Consider the following 11982-nt stretch of genomic DNA (forward strand, 5'->3'; position numbering starts at 1 on the left):
CGTTCAGAACAGGACCTGGAAGCAAGTGAAGGTCACTGGGGGAGCGGGGTCTACTTTAGTGATTTCCAGTTCCCAGGGGCAAATGTTCTGGTTGAAATTCAGCCTATTTTGGTAAAAAATAAAAAAGTAGAAAACCTCTTAGCTGTTTTTATAAGCAACAAGCTCTCACCCACCCCCTAGGACCACCAGTACTCATTTATTACAATCCCACTGGCAGAACCAGATTGCTGCAGCTGGCTCTTTTCTTCTGCTCCAGGGCTTCATTGTTTTCTGTGGGTTTCTAAAGTAGAATCTGTTTCAATTGTTTGATGCTTTGCAAAGGAACTGATCCTATGAGATGTATTTTCTCATGTGCTGATCAGGATCAGAAATATCTACATACATATTCTGGCTTACTTCTCAGGTTATTGAAGCCAGGAGTCAGGAAGGGGTAGAATTAAAGGCAGGTAAAAAGCATTTGCAGAATGATAATCATCAATGGCAGTATCCTCGTTGTCTCAGAAAAGGTTTCATTAAAAGTGCAACTGAGCTTTCACTTTAAATACATTTTAGGGGCAGCATAATAAACATTTTAGTTTTTTTTTTCTTCAGGGCTCACTTACACTTGCTTTTACTTCAACAAACATTAAAGTATTTACCGCTCCTTTTTTTTGTGTGTGTTTTTGATGCTTCGGTGATGCTTTTTTGAAGCTTTAATGGAGCTTGGCAGATGCCCTTTGTGTATGTTGAACCCTGGCTCAGTAGTACCCACACTCAGCAGATCCTCAGCTCCTTAGTACCCCTGTTCATCATTGGTACCCCCATTCTCCAGATCCTTGGCTTATTAGTATCCTCATTCAGCAGATCCCTGCCTTATTAGTATTCTCATTCAGCAGATCCCCTGCTCAGTAGTACCCCCACTCAGCAGATCCCCTGCTCAGTAGTACCCCCACTCAGCAGATCCCCTGCTCAGTAGTACCCCCACTCAGCAGATCCCCTGCTCAGTAGTACCCCCACTCAGCAGATCCCCTGCTCAGTAGTACCCCCACTCAGCAGATCCCCTGCTCAGTAGTGCACCCAGCTCTGTTGATACCCCACTCAGTTGTACATCCAGCTTTGCTAATCCCCGACTCAGTAGTAACGCCCTGCTCTGTGATCCTCCTGGTTTGTTGTTTCTCTCTCTGGTTCCAGCTCACCTCCCTCTATATTGGTCCCAAGATCCACACCACATGTGACATTGCTAGTTTCTCCTGCTCTTGTTCCCCAGCTCTGCTGATTTCTTCGCCGCTCAATCTTCTCTCTAGTCCCCGCTCACCTTTCGTTGTAGCATTCCCATGTTGCACACCATGTGTGATGTCTCCTAGTTGCTCCACTCCAGTCTGGACTCCGATCCCATTCCTGTTGCTCCACGCTACACACCAGATGGAACGCCTACACCAGACGCTTCCATATATACACAGGAAGTGACTGCTGATGACTTCTTTCTGGTTCACTTGTAGGTCTCCCAGTGCATGCTGGAATATCTCATACCTGTTCCAAAACAAAGTAAAGCTAAAGGTGCAGGTGCTGTAAGTGAGCTTTGTCATAGACTTCTGTTTAGGCTTTGAAGCACCATGAAACTGACATGGGGTATAATTTTTCAAGTGAATCAAAGCAAACACAGCATGTGAACTGCACTGTTATTTAATGACAGGGGTTTTGATTGGCTTTCAGAGTGCTTTAAAAAAAAAAGAATGTCCAATGCCACATTTTGAAGCAAGTGTAAACGAGCCCTTAGAAAGTAGGTGCTACATGAGTAGAAAGCCTCTCCCCTGTCAGCAGATTGGAAAGAAGGACCGTTGCTCTCTGTGTGCAAGTAGTGGTCTTTCTGCTGAGGCCTGACATGGCCCCTACGAGATCACATATAGAGCTCTCTATAATCAACAGGAATAATACGCTTTGCTAATTGCAGAGCAAGGGGGGGTTTGTTTGACCTGAGCACAGAGATCACTGCTTTCACACAGAGAGCAAATCACTACAACATGTTGGCAGGTGATTTTTTTTATTTTATTTTTTTCTTTTTAACTGGGGCTGATGCTATTTTCTGAAGAAAACAAACTGTAGGACTTTGCACAACGTTTGTTTTGATGTGTCAGGGATCTATTCAGTTGACATAATCTGAAAGTTCATCTGTGCTGTAAAAGGGAATAATAATCTGTTTTGTTACAAAAGTGAGCTACTCTGCAAGAGGGAAATGGGTAAATTAATTCTGCATTTAAAAGTCACTCTGTAGAACAAATATTTTACTATGATTAACTATTTGCTGGACAAAATGAAGAGAAATTTTCATGAAAACTTCCATTCTTTTTATGGATCTTTTGTTAAATGTTGATGAATAAATGTCCTATGTTTTACCACAATTTACGTTTTTTTGTTTGACTTTTAATTTTTTTTTTTTGTTACAAAAGTATGTTTTGATTAATGTTATTTCTGCCAGGTCGAATGTGTCTGTTCTAATGATTGTACACACAGGCCATCAGTATGCGTGATCCTTACTCTCATTCCCGCTGTTGATGTGAATTTGTGCTATGTGTATGTTCTGCCTGCTTCCAGCTAATGATTAACCAGATCACGGGCTGCATATATATATGGATAGCAAATCCTGGCCTTTGTGCTCACCTGCTGTGCCGTATTTGCCAAGGATAGACACAGATGTTAGACGATGCTTGTCCAATGAGAACTCCTCATGCCTTCTTACTATAGCTGGACGTGCATGTGCTGCCCTCGTATGCTTTGTTTGGTGCATTTAGCCTTTGATTTGGAGATATTAAAGAAGCTTTCTAGCTAGTTCCCTTTTCAGACATCTTCCACTTGTGCCAGCCAAAGCATGTGTTCATTGTTTAACTCCATAGAATTTTAATGGGTTATTTCTGCTCTCAGGAAACCTTTCATGAGAGAAACATGGAAGATGTCATTGCTGTGCCCTTCCTCTAAAAAAAAAAAAAAAATTGACATGCTGGCCCTCTTGCAACAAGTAGACACATAAGGGAGTTTAACTTTTCTTTTTTCATCTTTTACATGAATATATATTAAAAATAAAAAGACACATTAAAAAAAACCGCTAAATATTTAAAACTTAATTATGTGTGGGTTGAGGTCAACGCCAGCTCTATGCCTTCTTTTCTTGCATAGAACCTCCCTAGCAATTTGTCTAGGCACAGCTAGCTGCAGAATCAAGCCCAGACATTTTAACATTTAATTCAGAGTCTGATACAGAGTCAAGTAATTATTAAATGAAAGACTAGTATAAAAAAAAGGCAGCGCACTAAGGTTCCGTAAACAAAACCATTCGGAGTTTTATGATTACATGTGCATACAGGGATAATCCATCTCCAGTTCAAAAAGAAGCTCATGAGAAGATAAAAAAAACTTTTTTTCAACAGTCAATAATAATGAAAACACCTTAGTGCAATCAAGAGAATTGATGACAAGCACTATGATGTATAGATGGAAGTACCTGGTTCCACCAAGCCTTAGCAGCACAATGTATATAACCCCGGGGTCTGACAAAGAAGTGATTTTTGCTTTGAAATGCATTATCCTTTGAGAGAGAAGGTACCTGGCCCCCTCCAGCCTCCGTTCCCACTACCGAGACCATCACCTGCATCACCTCTGGTTTGTGACTTGGCCACTGATTTCACATCTGGTGTCTTCTGTGTACATAGTGTGGCCATCGTCCTGGTGGGTGTCCGGCCACTGCATCACTAACCTCAGAACGGTGTTTCCCTTCCTCTCTGGAATATTCCTGGTCTTCTGGCCATTTTACGGCTACATGGATGGGTATGTGTACCGGCTAATACCAGCCTCTATATCACACCAGGAACTGTTGTATGCATTGTGCTACTAAGGCTTGGTGGAACCAGGAACTTCTGTCTATACATCCTAGTGCCTGTCAATAATTCTCTTGATTGCACGAGCATTTGTGATTGTTATTGACTCTGTTTAACTCTCTGTTCACATTAGTGCGGTTTTGCGGGACATGGCACAACAGTCCATTCATTTGATCAAAGCGCGGGTGGGGTGTCATTAAGATTACTTGCTCCTGCCCGTGGGTCCTGTGTTTTGTGTTTGGGTGGTTGCAGCTGCGAGACGAAGCGTGGGTTCCGCAGCGGCTTCCACCTGCACTAGTGCCGAAGCTAAAGAAACGTTATTTTATCTGTTCATGATCTTTTGGACTGGAGATGGATTATCCCTGTACGCACAAGTAACCATAAAACGCTGAATGGTTTTGTTCACAGAACTTTAGTGCACTTTTTTTTATTTTATACTAGTCTTTCCATATACTCCAGTGGATTGCTAGCAGCTCGGTGTTGGCGTAATCTTCACTTGCTAAAGTGCTAGTGCCTGGCACCTATGTTTTTTGTTTTCTTAACTATTCTGTTGTGAGGAAACCATTTATACACTCCTTTTCTATCACTAGGCATTTGTCATATTCAGCAAGGACTTCTGGTTGGTCAAGCCATTTCCTAACTGCTGCTCAACATCTAATGTCTATGGCACGGTTTGTGAGCCCAGGGAGTAGTGGATGAGAACCCAGTGCCCTTCACCAAATTAATATTTGTCAATTTTCTATTGCTTTTTATGTTGTGATGTCTACTGATTGCTTTAAATTTGGTTGAATGTTCAGGAAAATCAAAATCTGCCAGCTAGTTTGAAAAGACCTAAAGAATAGTAGGGAGTTGTAGAGCTGACTGGTGTATTGCCTGTTACTTCAGATGAACTTGACTATGGTAATGTGGAAGCCGCCATAATTGAATTGATTTTAAAGGTGAGGGCTGCAGGATGGTTATCATAGTGCTGTCTTAACTAATTAGTGGATTGTTGTCCTGGAAAAAACATTCAGGATGGAAGTTCAAACTTTCTAGAATCCTCTGGTTGTGTGCTTGTTTTAAATCATTTAGTCATTCAGTAGTGAAGGCTAAATCAGGATGACAACCCTGGAGCCTACACTTTTAAAAACAAGTCGGCAATACATGCTCTCATTTCTATTCTTACAGATTTACTTTTTATAATGATCACTCATAATCGGTGGTGCTGATTGCTCTGAAGATGGCTATGCTTAACAATATGTCTACTCAAAATTGATATATTGTTGGATGGGTTTCATGAGATTTTATGTCAAAGAGCAGATATTCGTAACCCATTGCAGCCATTCAGAATTCATCTACAGTAGACTGCCATCTTGTAAGCCAATGTAATGTCATGGGATTCTAGTGTATCCATAGGCTGGATACTAGATCAGCCTGCTGGTAAGAGCTAGGACATTTTCAAGGTCTATGCTAGCCCAGAATTCTGTGGCATCCAAATAAAGCGTAATAATTCTGCTAAAAAGGTCGGAGCATAATGTGAACATTTCAGTTGAATCCATGTACTGTGTGATCTTCATTCGGTGAACTGAAATTACGGAGATGTAGTGAGTCTAAACTGTAAACACATTAATCTGCTCTTCATTGCCCAAAAAGTCTAAATACCTTTTAAGAGGACATTCATTTGCAGTCAAAATGATGAGTGTATAGCAATTCATAGATCACCATTGTGAGAGTTGTCATTGCTTTTGAGCATTGTGTCCCACCGTCATCTCTACAGCTCCTTAAGTATGCAGTCAGTCTAGGATAGATGCATAAAGTGGACTTGTCACCATAAAAAAATAATTGAAAAGTCTACTCAAAGCTGACAGTTGATTTATGAGCAAAGTCTTAAATGAATAGAAGAGGCTGATTGATGATTCTATTTAACAGTTAACTTCCAAAATTATTTTGGGTGGAGTATATTTTTCCCTAAACTAACAGACTTTTGTCTATTATCTTTTGCTGAATGGCCCAGTGGAGATTTTTTTAATATTAAACTAGAGATGGTCCCTACAATATTGGCAAAGGAAATTCAAACCTTCGTTACAAAATAGGTTTCCATTAAAGATTTAGGCTTGACAAGTCCACTTTATTGTTGATGGAATATTGCTGTTTTCATGATTAACACCCATTCTACTGGAAAGTTGCAAATTCTTCGGAGACCAGCACTGATGGAACAGAACTGTGCATAGGAGAAGGAGTATGTCTTGTATTGATTGCTTTGATTCTCATTGGTTGGTTTGTCCTTGCATGTCCACTGTCCTGGTTGCAGCATGAAGCGTGCCAGTTCTCTGAATGTTCTTAACACGGGCGGCAAGGCTGCTGAGGACCATATGCAAGTAAGACGCCCCATCATGTTCTTACATCTTCATTTAGTACTAGTATGTGTGTAGCAATGTAGACATCGCTGTATTAGTCAAAGGACAGGGATGAAGTCAGTGCCAATTTCTCATACAGTGAAAGAGTTGTATGGAGTAGAAAGGGTTAGAAATGGAAATTTTGCACATTTATATGCATAATTTACGACATGTATACAGTTAACTATTTTTAAAGCTAAACTGCAGGCACAAAAACTAAATATATTAATGTAAATTAATTGTGTGCACACAAAATAGTTAACCTGTTCCTGCTGGCTGTATATATATATATATGCTGCCTCTTGCTGGGTGAGCTTTAACGCCTAGAGGCTGAATATATGCATCCCTATGTAAACATTTTCTTGTGCTGCAATCGTGTGCCCTGAGCTCTATCAGCGCAGTTACTGGCAGATACCGGAAAGCTCCCAATGCATACTTGCAATCGGGAGCTTTTTGAGCATGTGACCTCTGGCTGCCAATCACAGCGGTCATATGATTGGAATGCCCACCTCCACTTACCAACAACTTACCAACATTTAGAACCTTTTAAAGGGCCAGGAGGTGGCAGCGTGAAGGGGTTTAAAAAAAAAAAAACAAACCCCATACATTATATTTTATTTAAATTAGCACGACACAGCTGTATATTCTGAAGTACTTTGCTTATAGTTTATTAAACCTTAACTCCAGGCTCAAAAAATGTTTACATAGTTTCCTCAAAAAACTGACATGACATAAATTCAGTTTATATACACCAAATATCTCCACATACTCAGATGCTACCTTGTACAGTGAGCAGTGGGAGGGGCTCATCCTCTACAGGCTGCCTGCAGAAAACTAGAGGGGTGGATACAAGACCAGTCACCCTGCACAAGAAGAGAGAGCAGCAGTGACTGGTCTTTATCACAGGAACTTCCTGTGCAGAAGTTCTTTTAAGCTGAATAACAGCACAGATCTGTGCAAAATACACAAAGAACACCAAACTTCAATTAAGAATACACATGGCTGTTTTTAGGGCAGATTTGTGTGGCATCAACTTGAAAGTGTTAGTTCGCCTTTTGTCAAATCCATATGCATTACAGCTTTGTCTGTACATTTACCACTTCAATACCGGGCACTTTTACCCCCTTCCTGCCCAGGCCAATTTTGAGCTTTCAGCGCTGTCAAACTTTGAATGACAATTGCGCGGTCATGCAACACTGTACCCAAACTAAATTTTTATCATTTTGTTCACACACCTAGAGCTTTCTTTTGGTGGTATTTAATCGCCACTGGGGTTTTTATTTTTTTGCTAAATAAAGACCAAACATTTTGAAAAAAAAAACATGTTTTTCTTTTTTTCTGTAATAAAACTGCAAATAATTGTATTTCATAAATTTAGGCCAATTTAGCACCAACAACCATGTCATGTTCAAAGTTACTTAAATCCCCTTTCTTCCCCATTCTGATGCTCGGTTTGAACTTCAAGTCGTCTTCACCACATCTGGATGCCTAAATGCATTGAGTTGCTACCTTGTGATTGGCTGATTAGCAATGTGTCACCAAGCAATATTACAGGTGTACCCAATAAAGTGTCCTGTGAGTGTATATCTGAAAATCAATCAATCCTGATGTACCGACGGCAGATCTCATTTTTTGAGGCCCAAAAATACCAGGACAGTACAGATATCCCCCAAATTCCCTTTTTTGGAAAGTAGACAGTCCAAGGTATTTAGCAAGAGGCATGGCAAGTTGTTTTTTTTTTTTTTTTTAATTGAACTTGTAATTTTTTTTTTTATAACATACTTTCACCAGTGCAGTACAACATCATGCTATAACTGGTGTGGCGGTGATCAGGGACACTGACTGCTGACAGTACAAAATTTAAAAAAGTAATACTTTTTGCTTCTCTGGGGGATTTTTTTTTTTTTTTTACACATTATGATTGCTTATAGCAATACATTATAAGCAGTATTTTTTTATGTATAACAGTATTTATTACCCATTTTGTTGCCATAAGCTTGTAAAGTCTCTTAAAGCCAAACTCCAGGTTTAAAGCTGGTTCAAATTGATTATTTCTTTACGAAAAGATGCACATGCTGTCAGTGCTGTTTTAACTGTATGGAGCATCAGTTACATACAGTGTACAGCCCTGTGTTCTGGCAGCAATACAGGGATTTACTGTCCCGTTCCCGGAACAGAAATAAGTCAGCCTGAGCTCTGCTTAGACATTCACAGGAAACAAATACATTTTTTATTAATACAAAACTTCCTCTAACTGAGGTGTAGATTGTGATGTCATCTGTCCCTCCACCTCAGCCAATCAGAGGAAGCCTTGCATTTATTTATTAAACACAAAGCTTCCTGTAATTGGCTGAGTAGAGTTTAGCTCAGATTGATTTTGTTCTGGGCATGGGACAGGAAATCCTCGTATTAATGCATTGTGCATACTAAGTAATGTTATGGCCGAACTCTGAGATAAGCAAATATTTTCTAAATACAAGAGTTATGTGCCTTCTTGAATCTTGGTGTGCTTTGTTTATGTTTTCCAGACCTGTGCAGTAATCAGTGTAAAATTCCCCTTTGTGCAGGATCTTCCTGTAATCAAGACCAGTCACTGCTGCTCTTTGTCTTTGTGCAGGGTGATTGGTCTTGTGTCCACACCCCCCCCCCCCCCCTGTAGTTTCCTTCTGGCAGCCTATAGGGGGAGGCTCTGCCAAGTCCCTCCCACAAATATGCTCAGGCTATGTACAGCACAGTGATGATGTCATCACTACTTTTACAAGCTAACATGCACAAAGGCCAGGTACAAGTATAATTGTGGCTAATAAGGAACATATTAAAATGAACATTTTTGTGTCTGGCATTCAGCTTTAAAATTTTGCTTGTAGTCTTGAAGAAACGTTGACAACATCTGTCTTTTGCAACTTATATAAAATGTGTGACACACACACACACACACATCCACACACACGCGTTGTTGGACCCATCCACAAAGGAACTTAATGTGAAGTCCAGCACTTAGAGGAAACCTATACAGTCACAGGAAGACAATACACACTCCATGCAGTGTCCCTGTTTGGAAACATTCTCCAGGTTCTTGAATTGCAAGGCAAGAGAACTAATCACTAGGCTAACATGAAAATATTCTTCACTTTCCACTTGGCAATAACCAAAGTTGGAGAGTTTTTCATAGTGTACAGCTGGTAGTTCAGAGACCTTTAGAAGAGATAGGACTTGAGCCACATACAAATATACATTGTACTGTGATAAGCCTTTTGATAAACCTTAGGCGCCATCATAAAGTTTAGCAGTTACTCTCCAAAGATAATTTTTTTTTTCATTTTATCCTAAAACACAAGCAGTCAGAGGTATACCTACCCTAGAATTAAAACATTTTAGATATGTATCGCAGATTAGTCTATCAGCCTGTTAATTAAAATTAGATTGTGTTTTCATTCTGTCTGTAATGTCTGTTCATTGTGTATTAATGACACACTTAACTCACTGTTACCTAACCTTGTGCCAGACCTGTCTTTTTAAATGTCGCTAACATAACTTGTCATTGTTCTATCCTTTTTAATGTGCACGCATTGTCATCGTATTGTAATTCTGTTTTGTTGAAGTATAAATGCTTAGGCTTTGACATATATAAAGGTGAGACAAGTGTATCGTAACCTGTTTCAACAGTTTATTGTAGTCAGACCCGAGAGAGGTGGTTTCTGACAGATGGCTAGATTTTGCTTCATTAAAGGCATATGTATATTAACAAACTGGTCAACTAAGATTTCAATGTCTAATTCCAGTCCAAATGGTTTTGTTTTGGATAGAGAGGGAAGGGATGGAAAATGTCAAGTTTTTAATGCGGTCCTTGGCCATTGGTCAGGAAGTTAGAGGGGATATCCCCAATGGGGTAAAGGACGGTAGAAAAAAAAAAGTCCAAAATTTAAAGCCATTTTCCACTTTACTAAATGAAGTGCTTGAATTGTCTATCTTTGTTGGGGAGACTTTCCTTACTCTTAGATACATACAGGAGATGAGGGTAATCTCATAGACTTCAATATGGCTGACAGAGGTATAAACTATTTCCCACTCTTATCAAAAACGCTAAAAAATTTTAAAGTCTAATTTATAAACATTTTACTGAAGCAAATTAATTGAAAGTTTTTACTATATAATATATCCTTAGTATGTAAATGTATATCTGTTTAACAATGAAGTATAGATATGAGTATTTTTGCATAGTTACAATGGTCCGTCCCTGACAAATGTAAGCAGGTTTCTGCCACACTTAGCTGATCCCTGTGGAAGCTTGAAATTAGACTAGGAGGCACCATTACTCCAGTGATCCCCGCTAGCTTCTGGATTCCGTGCTGAGCAGCTGCTCTGCTGCTTAGTGAATACAGGAGGTTGCTCACTCGGCATGGGCTCCATTCAGAGAACACTTTGCATTTACTAAATGAATGCAAAATTTTCTCTGATTTGATGAGGTGCAGAGGCCAGGTGGTGATGTCAAAATCTGCACTTCTTCCAATCAGAGAACACTTCACATTTATTGAGATAATGCAATGACCTGTAGTGGTGATACTAGGCATGGCATATGTATACATACTTTGTTCCAAGCTGGACCAATGTAAATATGCAAATTATCCTTCTAAACTTCAGCTTTAATAAAAAAAAAAAACAATTTTTTGTTATATTGGACACTGCTAGTTTTAAGGTGATACAAGTTTTTCATTTAATATACCACTGGCAAAAAGCCATGGGAGGTTATTTTTTTTATAAAGCACTAGGTAACTGCAGCAGCCAACCACAATGCACCTTACATTGATCTGGCTACAGGATCTAATTCAGATTTGCTGAATTGAATTACATAACGTGCACATCTTCCCCGGCACTTGCTGGATAGGCCTCATATAGAATGCAGGTGAATTGTCAACTTTGAGAGGAAAGTAAGATCACATTCCTATTCAGCTTATATTGTCCCTGTTATGACAGTGCCCCTTATCTGCCAGGTGACATCTAACTGCTGGTGTAAAAACAAGTTTGGAATTTTATGTTCCTTTAGTGGCTTGAGTTTGAGAGAGACTGATTGTTATGGGAAGCTGAACCCATAGAACTAGCAATTAACATGCATGAAACCAACATTGTTGATTGGATTGTCTTTAAACCATCAGTTGTCTGGCTCAAATTTTCTCCAGACTTTTACTGTTGCATAAAATTTTTAAAATCTTAAAGTGAAACTAAACTCATTGCTTTAATGGTTTTCCAAAATGATAAATGTCACAGTTGCTTATGCTATCAGCTGAACTGTCTACACATTTAATGGCTGGTGTCATAACTGCCCACGGGATGAAGCCACAGGAAAGTGAAACTAAAGTAAATGTGTCTGCTGCAAAAGGTCACTTACTGGACCTTTGGCGCACTTCATTGTCCTTCGAGGCCAGGGCCCCCTTATTGGTGGTGGTCATCCAGACAAACCTGCACAACAGGCCTCTTCGCATTCATCAGCTTCCTGCTGTTTCATCAATGGGGCGGCTTTCTCACTGGATGACCGCTAGGCAGCAATCTCCTTAATGACCAGCCTAATGCACTGTTCCCCTCTCAACAGCCTTTGGTGACAGTTATGCCATTTATGTCCACAGTTCGCACACTAATACAATAAATATTACAATACAAGAGATCAGGTTTATGACGGTAATAAGTATACTAGAGCTATATAAATCCTGTTACAATGCTAGTAATGATTTCATTTTTTCCACCTTCTTCCTTTCTCTTCACAG

The 11982-nt window shown here is 39.7% G+C and overlaps 1 protein-coding gene across 9 annotated transcripts in view; it reads left to right on the forward strand.

The window, feature by feature from the left end:
- The window catches only part of KLC1 (kinesin light chain 1), a 117644-nt gene that overhangs the window by 99492 nt on the left and 6170 nt on the right, over window positions 1-11982 (forward strand). For 8 of the 9 annotated variants that reach the window (XM_089657251.1, XM_089657252.1, XM_089657244.1 and 5 more), the window contains one exon: window positions 6139-6205. The exons of the other annotated variant lie outside the window; for it this stretch is intronic. In XM_089657251.1, coding sequence (XP_089513377.1) covers window positions 6139-6205 — 67 coding nt within the window. The remainder of the gene's footprint in view (window positions 1-6138; window positions 6206-11982) is intronic. 9 annotated transcript variants of the gene reach the window in all.

The sequence above is a fragment of the Staurois parvus genome, unplaced genomic scaffold, assembly GCF_062004578.1.
Source record: "Staurois parvus isolate SC_StPar_1 unplaced genomic scaffold, SC_StPar_1.0 ptg000978l, whole genome shotgun sequence".
NCBI classification, from domain to species: Eukaryota; Metazoa; Chordata; class Amphibia; order Anura; family Ranidae; genus Staurois; species Staurois parvus.